The sequence below is a fragment of the Acanthochromis polyacanthus genome, chromosome 18 (assembly GCF_021347895.1).
Source record: "Acanthochromis polyacanthus isolate Apoly-LR-REF ecotype Palm Island chromosome 18, KAUST_Apoly_ChrSc, whole genome shotgun sequence".
NCBI classification, from domain to species: domain Eukaryota; kingdom Metazoa; phylum Chordata; class Actinopteri; family Pomacentridae; genus Acanthochromis; species Acanthochromis polyacanthus.
This window is the reverse complement of record NC_067130.1, coordinates 32,773,379-32,792,696: the sequence shown is the minus strand read 5'-3', so window position 1 is coordinate 32,792,696 and position 19,318 is coordinate 32,773,379. Positions and strand designations below refer to the sequence as shown.

At 42.0% G+C, this 19,318-nt stretch overlaps 4 protein-coding genes and 2 long non-coding RNA genes across 18 annotated transcripts in view; 4 read left to right on the top strand and 2 right to left on the bottom strand.

The window, feature by feature from the left end:
- The window catches only part of LOC127530809 (uncharacterized), a 166,874-nt gene extending 164,141 nt beyond the window's left edge, over nt 1-2,733 (bottom strand). Inside the window, exon 1 of the long non-coding RNA XR_007937472.1 lies at nt 2,406-2,733. This is a non-coding gene — a long non-coding RNA (uncharacterized LOC127530809). The remainder of the gene's footprint in view (nt 1-2,405) is intronic.
- The window catches only part of LOC127530798 (zinc finger protein 37-like), a 151,035-nt gene that overhangs the window by 48,658 nt on the left and 83,059 nt on the right, over nt 1-19,318 (top strand). The window contains exon 3 of the mRNA XM_051938305.1: nt 28-594. Within this exon, the coding sequence (XP_051794265.1) occupies nt 28-594 (567 nt within the window). The remainder of the gene's footprint in view (nt 1-27; nt 595-19,318) is intronic.
- The window catches only part of LOC127530802 (zinc finger protein 391-like), a 281,112-nt gene that overhangs the window by 181,588 nt on the left and 80,206 nt on the right, over nt 1-19,318 (top strand). For 2 of the 12 annotated variants that reach the window (XR_007937466.1, XR_007937460.1), the window contains one exon: nt 1,656-1,971. The exons of 7 other annotated variants lie outside the window; for them this stretch is intronic. The gene's annotated coding sequence lies outside the window, so the exon portion shown is untranslated. Of the gene's footprint in view, nt 1-1,655; nt 1,972-5,307; nt 5,791-19,318 lie in introns of those variants that run through there. 3 more of the 12 variants (XR_007937467.1, XR_007937463.1, XM_051938313.1) reach the window with 2 other exon arrangements.
- Nucleotides 1-19,318, top strand: part of LOC110946257 (oocyte zinc finger protein XlCOF19-like) — a 54,531-nt gene that overhangs the window by 32,990 nt on the left and 2,223 nt on the right. The gene's annotated exons all lie outside the window — the stretch shown is intronic.
- LOC127530805 (zinc finger protein 135-like) lies at nt 1,273-5,790 on the top strand. Its single transcript, XM_051938324.1, has 2 exons — nt 1,273-1,434; nt 4,370-5,790. The coding sequence occupies exons 1-2, from the start codon at nt 1,335-1,337 to the stop codon at nt 5,266-5,268; spliced, it is 999 nt and encodes a 332-aa protein (XP_051794284.1). The 5' UTR covers nt 1,273-1,334; the 3' UTR covers nt 5,269-5,790.
- LOC127530807 (uncharacterized) overlaps nt 7,121-19,318 on the bottom strand; it is a 67,510-nt gene continuing 55,312 nt past the window's right edge. For both annotated transcript variants that reach the window (XR_007937469.1, XR_007937470.1), the window contains exon 3: nt 7,121-7,135. This is a non-coding gene — a long non-coding RNA (uncharacterized LOC127530807). The remainder of the gene's footprint in view (nt 7,136-19,318) is intronic.

The window sequence follows — 19,318 nt, the reverse complement described above, 5'->3', positions numbered from 1 at the left end:
TTATCCTTTGTCTCTTTGTCCCTCCAGAGCTCCCACAGTCTTATGTCTGTGAGAATGAGAAGACTGTTGACCATCAGCCCCATGACCAGGAGAGAAACTCCATGGTGGACCATGAGGACCCAGAGCCTCTACGGATTAAAGACCAGCAGGAGGAACTCTGCACCAGTTGGGCCCAAACATACCCAGAGTTTTCTCAAATTAAAGTGGAACAGGATGAACTCTGCTCCAGTCAGGAGGAAGAGTTAATTGGATTGAAACAGGAGACTGATACCTTTGAGGTGACTCCTGCTGATGAGGAAAGTGACCACAGTGAACCAAAACCAAACAATGATCAGCTCCTGTTTCACATCTCTTGTGTATCTGAGAGCCCAGATCAGGAAGGAAGCAAGGATGTAGACTCAGGATCAACTGGATGTATCGAGCAGAAACCAAGACATCAGAGTAACAGCAGTCACAGTAATGATGTAGACAATGCTCCATTGTCAGCGAGACAGTGTGATAATGACAAGGCAAGAAAATCTGCAACATGTGAGGTCTGTGGAAAAGCTTTTAGGGATAAATCAGTTTTAATGATACATCACAGAACCCACACAGGTGAGAAGCCGTATTCTTGTGGAATCTGTGGAAAAAGCTTTAGTCAACGGTCCCATTTGACTACCCACATGGGATGTCACACAGGTGAGAAGCCATATGCTTGTAACACCTGTGGAAAAAGCTTCAGTCTTCGGGGCACTTTGACTGTCCACTTAAGACGTCACACAGGTGAGAAGCCATATTCTTGTGGAATCTGTGGAAAAAGCTTTAGTCGACGGGACTCTTTGACTGTACACATGAGACGTCACTCAGGTGAGAAGCCATATGCTTGTGAAACCTGTGGAAAAAGCTTCAGGCATCGGGGCTATTTGACTGTACACATGAGACGTCACTCAGGTGAGAAGCCATATGCTTGTGAAACCTGTGGAAAAAGCTTCAGGCATCAGGGCTATTTGACTGTGCACATGAGACGTCATACAGGTGAGAAGCCATATGGTTGTGGAACCTGTGGAAAAAGCTTTTGTCGACGGGACTCTTTGACTGACCACATGAGATGTCACACAGCTGACAAGCCGTATGTTTGTGACACTTGTGGAAAAAGATTTTCTGTTTCATCAACACATAGACGGCACATGGCAAGTCACAAAAAGAGAAAGCCATATTCTTGTGGAACCTGTGGAAAAAGCTTTAGTCATCACACCAATTTGACTGCCCACATGAGATGCCACACAGGTGAGAAGTCTTATGTTTGTAATACTTGTGAAAAAAGATTTTCTGTTTCACCAGTACATAGAAGGCACATGGCAAGTCACAAAAAGAGAAAGCCATATTCTTGTGAAACCTGTGGAAAAAACTTTAGTCATCACACCAATTTGACTGCCCACATGAGATGTCACACAGGTGAGAAACCATATGCTTGTGACTCCTGTGGAAAAATCTTTCGTCTTCGGTGCACTTTGACTGTCCACTTAAGACGTCACACAGGTGAGAAGCCATATGCTTGTGGAACATGTGAAAAAAGCTTCAAACATAGTTGTCGATTAAAAGCACACATGAGAGTCCACACAGCTGAGAAGTCATGATCCTGAAACATCTGTCAAAAACATAATGTCAGAACTAAGCTTGAAACAACATGGAAGAGTTGGTACAGGTTAAAAGTAGATGTTTTAGATTTAAAGCACCTTTAGTCTGTGCTTCAACAACAATTGTGAGGAAGTATGTAAGCAATCCTTGATGATTAGACCAGATGGAGTCTGGACTGTGGTGGTGGTGGAGCAGGCAGAAGAACCAAACTGAATGTCTGGATGGATATGGTATTGGTACAGACTGCTACATTTCTGCTATCATGACATCCTTCATCAGCAGAGCAGTGATTGGAGATATTGTGAAGCTGTTTGGAACATTTTCACATCCTGCTGAGAGAACATGGCTGTTCAGGTGGGAACATACTGCTGGAATCCACTCAGCTTGAGCTCTGCTGTCTTTAAAGTAAAAGGAGGCAACGAGATACAGAGACATTGTGACAGTAGGACACAGAGTGTGTCACTGCAGCAGAGGAGATCTGGACGTGAAATAAAGTTGTAATAAAATGTCTACAGCTCCATGACTGCTTCATGAAATGTTTTGAATGTTTTCAAACAGATGAACATTTACAAGTTGTTTCATAATGAATGTAACACTGAAGATCCCCAGCAAGAATATCTCTGAGTCAGATAGCAAAGACATAACCAATGAAATTCAATTTTATTCATATCGTGCCAATTACAGTGAAATTGTTTTAAGATGCTTTAAAGAACCCATATGTCTGAACCCCCAGAGCAGCCCAAAGGCAACATTGGCAAAAAAAACACCCTTTTAACAGGGAACAAAACCTTGAGCAGAACCTGGCTCTTTATGTGGGGGAACCATCTGCTGCTGGTTAGGCGGGTTGAGAGGGACAGAAGAGGTAAAGAGGCGCTGGTAGCAAAAGTGCTATTCAGGGAGGGGGGAGGGGGTTTAAGGTCGCTCTCAGTTGGTCACAAGTAAACGTCTGTGCATGCAAAAAAAATGATTTATACATCTAAATAATGATAAAATTATCACGCAACTTTGCGATAAGGATATCGCATTGACCATTATTGCAAAAACGATATTTCTTTGATATATCGTGCAGCCCTAATGGTGTCTGTAAGTTGATGTTTGTGGAGTTCTAAAAACGTGATCGTCGTGTTGATTGACCCTGGAAGCAAGACCAAAGTTTCCTGTTCAGAGGTGCTGGAAGTGTTTATCTGAACTACTCCACACTGACAGCAACTGCATTGTGTTATCAAACAGTTTAAAGCTGCTGCCCGGAGTTTCCGTTTGTTTTCAATTTATGTATCATTTTTTAACAAAGCTTAAATGTGTTATGCTAGTTCGATACTATAATATAAAGTTAGTATGACGCAATATGAAAATTTATTCCTGAGCTCCGCCTTCCTCTCATAGACCCCCATGTTATTCCAAAAAGCGCCGGTCGCTGCCGACCAATCAAGTTCGAGCTTCAGCTTTGTCATGCTGTCAATCAACGGTTACGCGCACAGCAAGCAAGCCCATGCAGAGGTGGGCGAGCTACGCACTACGCAACCGCGCGCACATTTGTTTTGCTTGTGGAGGAGAGAGCATCAGGGATCAGCAACTTCCAGAAAAGTTACCAATCCCACGGCTTGTCAGGCCAAGAGACCGCAGGACGTTTTTTGGCTCGGGGTGCTCGCGTCGCTCCCCGACCACGGCCTCCATAGCCCGCCTGACGGCTTCGTTTAGATGCCCGACCTCTGGAGGAAGATGTTGGGGCGTCTGGGACATACTCTTCGTCAGAGGAGTCATGCAATTCTGAACTCTAGATAGAAATAAATAAACAATGTAACACATATACACGCGTAAATGCACTAAGTTTGATAAACAACGTCATCCAGAGGGATACACGAGTGTAATCACATATTGAAACTTTACTCGTTCGTCCTAGCAGATTCATGTTATTTTGGTATTAGGACAAGTTAGACTCAATACAGCATTCTAACGTAATTCCTTTATTATTTACTAAATGTACGAAATGCAGAAGAGGGGAAAACAGCAAAACAGGCGAGATGCTGCAGCACTCCGCGCACTCCTCTCATGTACTGCGCGCGTGCACAAATAAAGGGGCGAAATCAGAGGGAGGGACCAACAGTGTTTTGGGAGACGCTGCGATTCAAACTCCGGACAGCAGCTTTAATAATAAAACTCTGACAGAGGACTCAGTCATTCCATCATTTCAGTCCAGAGACATAATTCCATGTATAGAGACCATTCATGATCTAAAGAAAGCGCACGTACAGAGTTAGAGAGTATAGAAGTAATGTGTTCAACTGCATTCCACTATTAACATGTTGGGTTTCACTGATGAGTCAAATCAACAGTACAGTAACCAGCAGTAAAATAAGAATAACATTGAAATCCAAATGTCCTGACAGGTTTGAAGGGTGAAGAGGACAGCAGCTTTATTCAGACAAATTTTACTGGATCCCATCAAACCTGTCTGTGTGGTGTGTAGAAAAGTACCCAGTGGTGTTTACCATTAGAATCTTTGTGATCCTGTATCCACTGTGGAACAACGTTTTCATAGAAATGTCCAGTCATTTGGAGATGCTTGTATCATTCCTGCTGCTGTGTCATGGCTCCAAGACTTCAATTATAAACTATCATATTATTTATGTGTCAAACATTCGACTCTTGAGCTGATTTTGTTGGAGACAGCCAGTCCTGGACAAAGTGACAGATGTGTGTTCTCTCATCATCACAGTAGTAACCATTATCTTTTGTCTCTTTGTCCCTCCAGAGCTCCCACAGTCTTATGTCTGTGAGAATGAGAAGACTGTCGTTGACCATCAGGCCCATGACCAGGAGAGAAACTCCATGGTGGACCATGAGGACCCAGAGCCTCTACGGATTAAAGACCAGCAGGAGGAACTCTGCACCAGTTGGGCCCAAACAAACCCAGAGTTTTCTCAAATTAAAGTGGAACAGGAAGAATTGTGCACCAGTCTGGACCAATTAAACCCAGAGTTACCACAAATTAAAGTGGAACAGGATGAACTCTGCTCCAGTCAGGAGGAAGAGTTAATTGGATTGAAACAGGAGACTGATACCTTTGAGGTGACTCCTGCTGATGAGGAAAGTGACCACAGTGAACCAAAACCAAACAATGATCAGCTCCTGTTTCACATCTCTTGTGTATCTGAGAGCCCAGATCAGGAAGGAAGCAAGGATGTAGACTCAGGATCAACTGGATGTATCGAGCAGAAACCAAGACATCAGAGTAACAGCAGTCACAGTAATGATGTAGACAATGCTCCATTGTCAGGGAGACAGTGTGATAATGACAAGGCAAGAAAATCTGCAACATGCGACTTCTGTGGAAAAGCTTTTAGGGATAAATCAGTTTTAATCATACATCACAGAACTCACACAGGTGAGAAGCCGTATTCTTGTGAAATCTGTGGAAAAAGCTTTAGTCAACGGTCCCATTTGACGACCCACATGGGATGTCACACAGGTGAGAAGCCATATGCTTGTGAAACCTGTGGAAAAAGCTTCAGTCTTCGGGGCCATTTGACTAGACACATGAGACGTCACACAGGTGAGATGCCGTATTCTTGTGGAACCTGTGGAAAAAGCTTCAAACATAGTTGTCAATTAAAAGCACACATGAGAATCCACACAGCTGAGAAGTCGTGATCCTGAAACATCTGTCAAAAACATAATGTCAGAACTAAGCTTGAAACAACATGGAAGAGTTGGTAGAGGTTAAAAGTAGATGTTTTAGATTTAAAGCACCTTTAGTCTGTGCTTCAACAACAATTGTGAGGAAGTATGTAAGCAATCCTTGATGATTAGACCAGATGGAGTCTGGACTGTGGTGGTGGTGGAGCAGGCAGAAGAACCAAACTGAATGTCTGGATGGATATGGTATTGGTACAGACTGCTACATTTCTGCTATCATGACATCCTTCATCAGCAGAGCAGTGATTGGAGATATTGTGAAGCTGTTTGGAACATTTTCACATCCTGCTGAGAGAACATGGCTGTTCAGGTGGGAACATACTGCTGGAATCCACTCAGCTTGAGCTCTGCTGTCTTTCAAGTAAAAGGAGGCAACGAGATACAGAGACATTGTGACAGTAGGACACAACAGAGTGTGTCACTGCAGCAGAGGAGATCTGGACGTGAAATAAAGTTGTAATAAAGTCTATAGCTCCATGACTGTTTCATGAAATGTTTTGAATGTTTTTAAACAGATGAACATTTACAAGTTGTTTCATAATGAATGTAACACTGAAGATCCCCAGCAAGAATATCTCTGAGTCAGATATCAAAGACATAACCAATTTAATTCAATTTTATTTATATAGTGCCAATTACAGTGAAATTGTTTTAAGATGCTTTCCAGAACCCATATGCCTGAACCCCCAGAGCAGCCCAAAGGTGACAATGGCAAAGATAACACCCTTTTAACAGGGAAAAAACCTTGAGCAGAACCCGGCTCTTTATGTGGGGGAACCATCTGCTGCTGGTAAAGAGGGGTAAAGAGGGGTTGAGATAGGTAGAGAGGGGGAGGGGAACAAGGAACGTAAAACACACAATTTGATACATGCATGATAAGACAGATGATACAAAGTAGAAGTGTCGTGGTTCCTCTTAGATGTGCCGAGGTTGAATAACATGTCCGGTGACACTGTTGCTTTTAATATAATATGATTTTATTATAAAAAGACAGCGTCTGAACAGGCACCATGGTCTGTCTGGAAGGAGCCTGCCAATTGATTCCTCCTCGAACAAAGTAGTCAGGTCGCTTTTATACCTTCTTGTGAAGGATAGAATTACAACATCTGGTTCATGTTTGAAGATCCCTTACTCAAAAACAAGACCACCCTTGTGTAGAACCCCTCGGCTCTGCAATCCCAAAGGACCCATCCATCTTCTAGCTAGACATGCGTGCCCCAAAAACAACAGGTCATCTGTTCCTGAGACTGAAAAACACATTCCAGTGACATGGGTAGAATTAGTCACGCCTGTAATTAACATAAGATAAGATAATCCTTTATTGATCCCCAGAGGAGAAATTCAGGTATTGCAGCAGCACAGGGCAGATACAAGGATACAAGGGTAGTAGCATGCATTGGGTTCAGTTCAGGCTCTATCTGTGGTTCACACCAGAGCAGACACTACATATAACAAGCAACTCATATCAGATATTAGAACAAACAAAACAGATTCCATTCTACTAACTTATTAAGTAATACATCTGTCAGATCAGATACTACAGAAGCGAACATTGAAACTGATTCATAGTCTACTCTTAGGATTTACAACTCTGGCAATAAATGTAATATATATATAGCTGGTAGGAAACTCAAAAATATGTAGAAGAGCATATCAAGTATAGTGAGGGTGATGCAGAGTAGACTGGTGGAAATGAGCAGCTGGAAGCAGTGGGCTGGAGGAAGGTCAGCAGCAGCATCCCACAGTGGACATGATGGAGACTGGACCAGCTGGTGGAACATCAACCTCAGATCTGAAGCATCCAGCTCTGGGACCAGGGACACTCGGAGAAAGGACACAGGGAGAAACAGAGTTAGTGTAATGCAATAACAGTATATATTTTAAATATAAATGTAGATAGAGAAGGACTCAATGCATCCAGAGAGGTCCCCCAGCAACCTAGGCCTATAGTAGCAGAACTAGGGTACGTCCAAGAGGAAGCCAGATGTGCCAATGAAGACAGCAGCTGACCCCTCAGGGTCCCCCAGTCAGCCCTAAATATAAGCCTTGTCAAAAAGGAAGGTTTTAAGCCTGGACTTCAAAATAGAGAGGGTGTCTGCCTCCCGACACCAACATTATTATGTTTTGAAGCAACACGCAAGTGGTTTTACTAGTAGTAGCCAGGGGTGAAAGTAGTTTTAAATTCTTGCCGGTACTATTACCAAAACCCTCGACTCGCTCTAACTTCATGCATTTTAAAATAGCAAAGTTAAAACACAAACAAATGAAATCATATTAATATTTTACTGTAGGCCAATGGAAGAGGTAGGAATTATAAACACCTGAAAATATGGTAAACATTTTTCTTTAATTGAAACACTGATAAACATCCAGAATACAAGGCTCTAAGAACAGACATGAGGTCACGAGCAAACACTCAGAATGGAACTAAACATCAAAACACATCACCTAAAATATATTCCACACAGGCCTAAAGTAGTTGTAGTAGTAGTAGTTAGTTTCTGATTTTCTGTGGTAACCCTTCTTCAGTGTCACTGTCTTTTCCTCTAATCAAACACGTTATTTTCCTCGCATTATTACTTTGACAAAATTTGTTTTACTATACTGTACTTTACTTGTAGTGCTTCTCTCCGTTTTTATTTAAAATATGCATCTGTCGATGATAACCGCTGCAAATCCAGTTCCAAGTTTTTCAGCCAATCACAAGAACGTGTGGAATTTCAGGTGTAATTTACTGCTCACCCCGTCCCGGCACAAGCGTCTATTGACGAGTTGTGGGAAGTGTCCAAGTGCAATAAATCAAGCGCACCTACTTGCTATTGGCTGCTGCTGACCAGTCGCTGTGCTATGGAAAGTAAACACACATGCACAATCACGTACGTACTGCTGAGTGAACGGTCGATACCAGGCAGCCGGGCGGCGTACCGGTGGAAGAGCAGCATACCGCCACCAGATCTTTTGCTGGTACGCAGAACCGGATCGTTCCGACTTACTTTCACCCCTGGTAGTAGCTGATACACTCCTGCAACTTTCAAAACCAGAAATGTTAAAAACAGGTGAAGCTGTGCTGCAGTTTCTGCTGGTTAGAAAAAGGTGCGTGCATGCGTGCGTGGTTTGTCCCGGGCAGACGAGCGGCAGCAGGTGTTAGCCGACCAGCTAGCAGGGGAGACCGGGGGAGAGCAGCCGGCGGACCCGCACAGTTAAAAATGACAGCTCCGGTGACTTGGTGCTTTCTGTTTGTTTTTTTTGGGGCATGGACCAGTGAGGCGGCAATTTCGGCAAAATTGTAGTGAGGCGGTGGCCTATACCAGCGAGGCGGCCCGCCTCGTCGGTCATATAGGAGGGGCTGCTATTAAGTCAGTTTTACTTTGACCACACCATAGCACATGCGCGCAACCCGATGATGACATATTAAAGTTTGCCACAATTGGCTAAAAAACAAACCTATCAGAGGCAGGACATTCTGTTGCATTGTCCAATCCGTGCCTCTTTCCTCCGAACGGATTTACATGGAGCGGTCCTAGATTGATATTTTGGAGTACTATCAAGTACTACACAATTATTAATCTGGCTATTGCCAGGTTAGGGGCCAACCAGGTGCCTTTATACTCTGCCACTAATTGATGGTCACACTACCCCGAGTGGCAGGGAGTGCAATCCTGCATCTTGCCACAATAAACAAAAACAATGTTTCACTTTTTCTAATGTTGGGGTCACTTGAGGAAAAGTTATCAAATGTCAAGTTGAAAAATGTCATTTAGGGGCCTTTCTATGCTATTAAACATAGTGGCCTGGTCAACTTTGACCCGAAAACAGCACTTAGGTTCAAACAACAGCAAATCAGTAAAAGTATTTTCCAGTTGAGTATGCTAAGAATTTACCTCAAGTTTAAATAATGAGTCCACAGTATTATTAGTTATTTAAAAATGCCTGTCTAATTCAAATATTAAGTTAAAGGCCGTACAATATGTTGCCTCTAAAATGAGCTAAAGTGACGAACTTAATGATTCAGGCTTAGAGCCGACAGTATTACACACACAAAACCCAACAAACCCAACTTACTTCTCAGCTCCATTCCCATCTAACTCACAATAGCCTGTATGAACTATTTCAGTCTGGTTTCCAACCCCGCCACAGTATAGAAATTGCCCTCATAAAAATCACTAAAGATCTCCTCCTAGCAGCTGATTGTGGATTACTCACCATTCTCATTCTCCTTGATCTGAGTGCGGCCTTTGACATAATCTCTCACTCCATCCCCCTCAATAGACTGTCCAGCATTGGCATCACTGGAACCAAACTTGGTTAATTTCACTCATGTCTCTCACATCACACTCAGTCCATCCAACTCAAGTCCTTCTGTTCCCAGCCTTTCTCCGTCTCCAGAGAACGCCATATTTGTGAAAATTCGGTCCGCATTTTTTGTCCTACACGCTCCCAGTCATTGTGCAGCTGTCAGGCTGGCTGTCTCTGAGTGACCACCTGTGTTTGAAAGCCTCTGTCGCTGCTCGGGCAGTGGCAGATCTTCCCTGGGGGCACGGGGTGAGCAGTGGCCCCGGGTCTGACTGATGTTAGAAATACTGACCGACAGCTCACATTTAACTGTCTGTAGTTCTGTTTAGATGGATGTTAAATTTTCACTCAAAACCTCCAGGAGCTGGGTCTTTAAAATAACCACCGTCTGGTTACAGAGTGAAAGTAGCAGTTCCTCCTTAAGGTCAGAGATTGCAGCATCTGAGGGCCTCTTCAAAAGAAGACGTAGTTGATGAAGATATTCTGGAGCAGAAAGACCACGACCAAGCAGCCTGGAGGTCTTAGGCAGCGTCTCCCTAAAGAGTTTTGGAGAAGGTCGAGTTTCTTGATGCAACCACATGGTCAATAAACTGTTTGCCTTCCTCAGCTTCACCAGATGCTGTAGCAGCTGGGTCTGAAACCTTCCTCCTTGGGCTCCATTTTCAACTTCCTCAGCCAGGTGGAGTTAAACTCTCTGTGCTCCTCTAGGGGGGTAAACACACCTATAGCCATTCATTCTCCCATCAACACACATGCACTCTCTCTTCTATTCACATCCACATACTGATAACAAAAGGGAATGTATGAAATCAACACGAAGCTCAATTTGTTTCCTTCACCAGCTTTATTGTCATCACACAGAGTCCAAGTATAAAGACAAATGCAGTTGAGTACGTAACTGTAAGTGCAAAAGAAGCAATAAAAGTGCTTCATGAACAGTTTGGGTGTTTACAATATAATACGGTATAAACAGTACTCAGTGGTGTGATCACATTAAGTATATCAATGGAATAAACTGTAGAAGACAATATAAAAATAGATAAATGAACAATATGAGATATATGCAGTTATTCTGTATCTTTCTAGTTTTGTCTTTGTAGCCTTGCTGTTGTTTAGAATCTGTTTTTCAAATTCTCAGAGAGCAGGGTGTGAGGTGGTTTTATTTGGGTTCCAGCACATATGGGTGTGGAGGGCAATGAGGAAGCAGATAACTTGGCACAAAGAGCAACCAAGGAGGAACGAATAGAATTTGATTTACCACACAGAAAGTCAGATTATGACTCTGTCATTAACAAACTAGTCAAAGAAATATGGCAGAGGGTTTTGGAAAAAGAAGAGGGGGACTGATTTTGCTATTCAAGGTAAAATGGGAAAAGTAAGAAGGCACTCCACTGATGCAAGAAGAGACTCAATTGTTCCAACCCGGCTAAGACTCAGACACTGCAGTCTGAAAAGTGGACTGGCTTTGATTGGGAAGCACAGAGATAGGAACTGTGAGTGTGGTGAACTAGAAACTGTGAGAAATGTTCTTCTTAAGTGTAAGCTCTACTCATGCCAACAGAAGAAACATTAGAGACTAGGAGCAGCTGGACGAACTGTTTTTAATCTTTGCTTTCTACTTAACATGGAGGAGTGGACAAATATGAAGAAACTTCTGAACTTTCTCATGACCACAGGACTGCATAAAAATATCGAGGATTCTCTAAGGACTATGAGTAACATCCAGTAGGTGGCAGCAATACGCCAGTGATGCGTCTAGTCCGCCTAATTCAATGAGGAAGAAGAAAGTAATTCAGTGTTTCTGCCGGAACTTCACAGTGTGACACCCGGCGGATGTGAACAAAGAAGCATGAGCAGAGTTAGCTTCACTGCTGTGTGGACTGAGCTATGAAACGGCTGTATTATCGTATGAATGAGAAATATCAGAGCGTTAAAGTAACGATGTGTTCAGTTGAGTATCTGAGAGAGTTGATCAGCGACAGACTAACTGCTGCTGCTGGAGAAATATTCTCAGAGTTTGAAAAAACCATCGTCCAGTACCAGGAGGAGATCGATCGTCAGCGCAGACTGCTGGATGTCATCTGGAAACCACACATCCCCTTACAGCCCATAGGTGTGTATGTGTTTTGATGGTGAAGAATTCCACTTATAGCATGTGTAGTGGTTGTGTACTCTCTTGCATTGTGTAGATAATCAAACTGGGAACATCCTCCCTATTGGCATCAAATCCGCCTCTTATTTGCAGGAGCTGGTAAAACACACTGATATTCGCTCGGTGCATAACTTCACTTTCGTTCTACTTCCGCATTCTCGTGTGTTAGCGTCTTTACTTCCGCACTGTCGAGATGGTGACGTTTCTTCCCAACTGAATGTGTTTATGAAGCAACTGAAAACTATCTGTGAATCAGTCAGAAGACGGTGAAGGCATGTAACCTGTTCATCCTCTCAGAATCAAACTACACACCTTGGAACAAATAAGCACTCATTAAAAATCACGTAACATTGTGGCAAATGGTTTGGCGTGAGCATAGCTTTAGCTCAAAAAAACGTCAGATGATGAGAAGCTGAGGAGGAGGATGACTGACTGTTGAAAGTTTTCTCAAACTCCGAAACAAACATTATGTTGAAGCAGGAAAAAACACGTTGAAATAGGCAGTCTGGTGCTTGCTGTAGTTTTGATCACATGGAACTTTACATAAAGTTTGTTTTGCTCAGACGTTTGTATGTCAGAGTTATAGGTTATAGTTGTAGTTTAGGTCTAGACTTGTTAATGTTTCTGGAGAGTGTCTTGAGATAACATTTGTTATGATTTGGCGCTACATAAATTAAGATTGATATATTGATTGGCTCCAACAAAGCATCAAGGACACTTATAAATGAAATAGGTTGTATTTACAGTTTTTCTCAATTGCTAAAACACTAAACTCTTTTGTCTGAACCAAATTGTCAGTTGCCTGAACCCACTTATTGAATCAGTCACTCTTTTGGCTAAACCATAAGCCCTTTCCACCTGTTTAGACACATCTGGTCAACACATTGTCATTGTGATGCACCTGTGTTGCAAAATGGTGAGCACAGGTGAGCAAAAGTCAAACACATTTAAAGCTCAGGCATCACCGGTTGAACACAACAACTCAAAATTGATCACACTTGTGGCTAATGATGTGAGGGTACATATAAGCCAGAGCACTGGTTTGTGAGGCACTACAATGGACAGAAATCTAAGAAGAGGAGCATGGATACGGCATGCCAGGGATTCTTTCCACCGTTGCCTGGCCAGAGAAAATTCTGCTTCACAAGTGCTGGTAAAATTACAGAAAGTGTACATGACTGACTTTTCCCTCTGTTTTGTGTGTTTGTTCCAGAGAGTTTTTCAGTTGGATTTTGATGATACACATAAATACACCTGGAACAATGTTAGTTTTATAGAGGACTATTGATTCAGGAATGGTTCAATAGAACCCTCAAGTTATTGTGATTTTTCTGCCTCTATATTCTCCCTTTCTGAATCCTATAGAAGAATTCTTCTCTACATGGAGGTGGAAGGTTTATGAGCAGCAGCCATAGTTTGGGAAAATCTTTTGCCATCACTGGTCTTGACATGTGGTGATGTTTCTGTTGATGCATGTTAGGGCTGGATCAGACACACCAGGTCCTTCTTTCCAGAGAAAATGTGTCCTGTGATGTAGATGAAGTCCTGTGGTCTGACCCAGTACGGAGAAATGATGCTGTAGCAGAGTAATGCACTTCTTTTCTTTGTGCTTCATTTGTAAATTGTGCTTTATTTTTACATACCAGTGCTACATGTAAATGCACAGGATTTCTGTTTTCTTGCAAATTCTTTTTTCTATGTACAAGTGTTACAAATGCCCAGGTGTTTTGTTTTTCAACATGCATTTAGTCTAAATAACCATTTATTTCTACCGCTTCATGTCCTGAGCGTTGTGTTTTCCTTTTTTCTATGTAGTGTTTAGTGACTACTCAGAGTATTTAATTTAAATTGACTTGAGGCATGATTTGACAGCAAAGTTCAGTTCTGAGCACAGATTGAACTGTTTTGAGGTGAAAGTTTGGTTTTGCAAGAAGAGTCAGAGTTTTTGTGAATGTAGCTTGAAAACTGGGTTTTGTGTTCACAGTTTAGGGAAAAGGAGAGCAGCTTTCTAGGAATGTGTCTTAGCCATCGAGAAAAACTGTAATTTCAGAGTTACATTAGGATCAAAACTCTTGATATGCTCCTCATGTTTCAACATGTTACCTACCGTTGGTGGGTGATGAGCTGTGCTGATGCTGGCAGAGGCTGTCTTGGTGCTGGTTATGGGCACCATCTTGTTGATAACAGCAGGTTCAATTAATCTCCAAAATGCCATGAAACTCTTGTAGGATGCAAACCTAGTATAAAAACGTATGTCCTCATCTGATGCAGACAGGCGCTCTATCCCAGAACGCTGGCGCAGTTTGAGGACTTCCAGCTGCTGTTGTAGCTCCTTAACCTGGCAACGCAGAGCTTCGTTTTCGTCTGCCAAATTAATTGCCCTTGCTCCTGTTTGAGGGACAACACAGTATGATCTGGAGCTATTTCGGTCTCCATCTCTGACTCGGAGTCTAGTCCTGGGGCAGGACTCTGGGTCCGTGGACGCCGTTCCCAGACTCTCTGTCTCAGCGCAGGTAGTTTGTACCCATTCCAGGCAAAGTAAACAGGCACGCTTCCCTTTTTCAGCTTCCTCAGCCCCCCCCCACAGTCACACTGAAATCTGTTTTCTTAAAATGCCGACTACAAACCCGTGTGTTTTTGGTCGGGTTGAAGTGATCTTGCCGGATCTTCTGCATCCACTCAGCTAGCACTGCAGCGTCAACGGGGAATGTATGGAAACTTACTTCCTTGTTATAACGTGACAAAATGGTACATAAAGGCACACAACAGTGAAGTGCTGAAGATCCCACTCTCTGAAAGGCTAATCGTCTCCCCTGAATGCTAAAAACACTCATTGTAAAAATATATCTCTCTCTGATCGCTGTCTGCTCTCCTGCTCACTATCTCCTGCTCTCCTTCTCAAATAACCAGAAGTTTTGACCGGAAGTTTCCACCCACACCCTTCAGTTGGAACGTCAGCGATGTGCAAGGAGCCTATTACTCTCACAGTCGTGCACGTGGTAACCTCCAGATAATGCTAAAAACACAAAACAATTTATTCAGCACAGAGGTTAAACTTAATTAGCATTTTGCTAGCGGAGCTTAAACTGGTCATCTTACCACGGCAACCGAACACAGCAGACTGAGACCGTAATGTGGGGGAACACACCATAGATATGAAGAGTAGATACGCCAGCAGGCTGTAGCAGCCGGCTAAGCGACGTGCCTACGTGGCGGCCATCTTGGAGGGGGCAAAGTTCCCATTCAAACAATGCATGCACATTGAAAATAAATCAGAATCTGCTCATTTTCAACCGAATTTCGTGTGGTTTAGTTTATTGTCAACATCAAAACATGTGCTATTGATAGAGAATATTTGATCTGAAAAAAGAAAACACTGAAAAAGGCTTCCTACAAATGTAGCCTGCAATTTTAGTTATTTTATTATTTAGGTCCAAAGTCCAGGGAATCTTTTCAGTTCAGCTATTAGATATATAAATGTAAATACTTAGATATGTAGAAAATGTTTTGAGATCAAAAGATTTAATTGCAAATGTAATCTATTTATTTATTAATATTAATTATATATATAGGCAGTTATTTACATATATCAAGGAGCTAGACTAGAACAGCATAGAGTTTATTTACATTTACAATAAACAACAGAATTACAATAAACAGAATTATTATTAATATTAATTATTATTTATCTCTCTCTCTGGGCTGGTATATATTTACAGCAAACCCCTCTCTCCTCAGAGCTGCTTCCCAGTTCTTCCTCAAACCTTTGGCTGTGTCCGAAATCGCATACTAACGTACCACATACTGCATTCTCAATGAGAATATACTGCATACTATGTACTATAAGCGTGATTAGAATGCCGACCGTTCACACTGTAGTATACTACTAAGTTTCCCATAATGCATTTCAAACCTCCGACGACAAAAACCGGAAGTATAGCAGGCTAATATCTCGGCTTGACACTTACCTAAATGCCGGCTTCAGGTCGATTTTTACGGTTGATAATATTAGTTTCAACAAAATAATTTCCACAACAAAACAATGTTGACTGCCAGCAGACACACAGAAGACAAGCCATCCGTCACCTCCGGCGTTTGATTAATTTGTACTTACAGTTTGGTTTCCCTGTTGAGGTAAGTCCATTTTTGTTAAGTTTTCTCATTCACAATTCATATTTTCTATGATGCCATAGCTATGCCACATAACCACTTTTTAATTTTATAGCAAAGTTTAATCATTTAAGAATAATTTCATATAGATGTAATAAATACTTTAAATATTATCATTCAAAACAAATAGTTAAAAACATACACAAATACCAATAAATGGTTTTTAAAAACACACAAATACCAATAAATAGTTTAATAAATCATTAAAAACAACTCATTTTTGATGGCATGTTTTCTATATTACAGGTTGGTGTGACAGGTCCATACAGCAGAGTAAACCCCCATGTTCCCCTGCTGTCTCTTTACTTTGAGGGAGGTGACCTCAGGAAGGACTTTAGGTTATCCAGACCAACCCTGGACAACCTGATAAAAATCCTGGGTAACACTGACCATGGATGGGGGAGGCGCTCGAAGTTCTTGTTTTTGTCTATTGGTTGGCGAGCGCTACATCCTACCGGGTTGTGTCAGAGGCCTTTGGCTTTCCCCGGAGCACATGCCACGACATGGTCCACAAGACCAGCAAGGCCATCCAGGGAATTTTTCGTCGGCATGCCGTATCCATGCTCCTCTTCTTAGACTTCTGTCCATTGTAGTGCCTCACAAACCAGTGCTTTGGCTTATATGTACCCTCACATCATTAGCCACTAGTGTGATCAATTTTGAGTTGTTGTGTTCAACCGGTGATGCCTGAGCTTTAACTGTGTTTGACTTTTGCTCACCTGTGCTCACCATTTTACAACAGAGTGGGGAAAAAAACACATGCACACAATGTATGACACGAATTTAGTACTTACTCGAAACCTTTTTGGGCTGCGTTATGACGCCCTGTAAACATCTCCTCATTTTTAGCGCGCCACTTAACCACATAAAATAAAATAAAAACACACTTACATTTATATCGCCCCGGTCCGGCCAGAGATCCCGCAGAGGCTTCCATTTCGGTCAAGAGTACCTGGGTAGCTCGCAAAGCATTATGGGGCGGTTGAGTATGACTAGTGTGGTCACCGCGCATATTTAAAAAATTTTCCGGATATAGTATACATCCGGGTATTTCTCGCGTACTCAATCTTTTCATGCTATCCAATGTGAACGCACTACGTACTTATTTTGACGTCACATTTAGTATGAGTAGTACGTTAGTATGCCATTTTGGACACAGCCATAGTCTTTGGGAAACCTACATGGAGTAAAGAAAAAAGTAGACAGAGAAGTAAATAAGTATGTACACAACAACATATTTATAAAGAAATCATGCTAATAAATTAGGTGCAAAGAACTGAATTAGCCAATATACTGGAGACCAAAGCTTTTTAATTTGATCAGTACATCATTGTTTAGTGGTTAACACTTTCGCCTTGCAGCAAGAAGATCCCGGTTCAAATCCCGGCCTGGGATCTTTCTGCATGGAGTTTGCATGTTCTCCCTGTGCATGCGTGGGTTTTCTCCGGGTACTCCGGCTTCCTCCCACAGTCCAAAAATAAGCTGAGGTTAATTGGTTACTCTAAATTGCCCGTAGGTGTGATTGTGTGTCTGTATATGTAGCCCTGTGACAGACTGGTGACCTGTCCAGGGTGTCCCCTGCCTTCATCCGAGTCAGCTGGGATAGACTCCAGCACCCCCCGCGACCCGAGTGAGGATAAAGCGGTGTATAGAGAATGGATCATTGTTTAGTAACATTTCAATTATTTGTGAGCAGTCCTAAAGAATTGCCTGTAATCCCAATCATTAAATGGGTTTGGAGGAATAAGATAGATGCTAATCTGGATATATATGACTTAGGCTTTATAACTACTATTAGTAGTATTGGTGGTATTAATAGTAATGCGACTACTATCTGTCTGCTTATCTGTCTGTCTTGTAAAGCGTATTTGAGTGTCCCAAAAAGCACTATATAAATTTGATGTATTATTATTATTATTACTACTAGTAGTAGAGGTAATACACCAACTACTGCTGCTGATACTGTCTCTGCTACTACAACTTGTAATACTAGTACACATGCTGATACTACTTCTACGAGTCTAACAGCTACTTATACTGCTCCTGCTGCTTGTGATTTTAGTATTGCTACTACTGCTTGTACAACTATACTACAGTTACGATTAATCATCTGGTATTTGGTTGTCCAGCTGTTAGCCCGTGTTAGTGTTTTGCTAGCGGCTAACTAGCTAGCTCTCATAGACTGGAAGCTCTCAACAAGATTTAATAATGAAAAAAGAGCCAAAAACTTATCTTATCTGTCGAAAGTTATTCCAAGTTTCCTTGTCTTGATCGTCCGACATAGTGTGCAACTAAATGCAGGACAATGAGCCAGCATTCTTCTTGTTTTAGTTTTCTTGCCACTGACATCAATGGAAAACACTGAAACTTTGCCCCCACTAGCTTAGTGTCTCTGTTGGCACGCTGCTCAGAGGGGCGTGTCCTATCTACTCTTCATATGTATGGAACACACCCCAAGTCTGCAGGGGCCCAGACGTTGGGCATCCACACCATATTCGGTGGTCACCTTGGGAACCAAATATGTAATATGAGATGGCAAGTGGAATCATTCCCTCCGCTACACATGTAGAACATCATGAAGTGTTCAGGTGAATAGTTAACGGTAAACTGAGACACATTGTGAGGAAGAGAGGATGGTCTCATAATATGAGTAAACGTCTATGCATGCAAAAAGCATGATTTATACATCTAAATAATGATAAAATTGTCGCGCAACTTTGCGGTATGGATATCGCATTGACCATTATTGCAAAAACAATATTTTTTGATATATCGTGCAGCCCTAATGGTGTCTGTTAGTTGATGTTTGTGGAGTTTTAAAAACGTGATCGTTGTGTTGATTGACCCTGGAAGCAAGACCAAAGTTTCCTGTTCAGAGGTGCTGGAAGTGTTTATCTGAACTACTCCACACTGACAGCAACTGCACTGTGTTATCAAACAGTTTAATAATAAAACTCTGACAGAGGACTCAGTCATTCCATCATTTCAGTCCAGAGACATAATTCCATGTATAGAGACCATTCATGATCTAAAGAAAGCGCATGTACAGAGTTAGAGAGTATAGAAGTAATGTGTTCAGCTGCATTCCACTATTAACATGTTGGGTTTCACTGATGAGTCAAATCAACAGTACAGTAACCAGCAGTAAAATAAGAATAATATTAAAATCCAAATGTCCTGACAGGTTTGAAGGCTGAAGAGGACAGCAGCTTTAATCAGACAGATTTTACTGGATCCCATCAAACCTGTCTGTGTGGTGTGTAGAAAAGTACCCAGTGGTGTTTACCATTAGAATCTTTGTGATCCTGTATCCATTGTGGAACAACGTGTTCATAGAAATGTCCAGTCATTTGGAGATGCTTGTATCATTCCTGCTGCTGTGTCATGGCT

What these genes read in the sequence shown, in the direction of transcription:
- LOC127530805 (XM_051938324.1), top strand. Translation starts at nt 1,335, where the DNA reads ATGGCAAGTCACAAAAAGAGAAAGCCATATTCTTGTGAAACCTGTGGA. An exon ending in CCACATGAGATGTCACACAG is followed by an intron (nt 1,435 to 4,369) that starts GTGAGAAACCAT and finishes TTGTCCCTCCAG; the next exon opens with AGCTCCCACAGTCTTATGTC.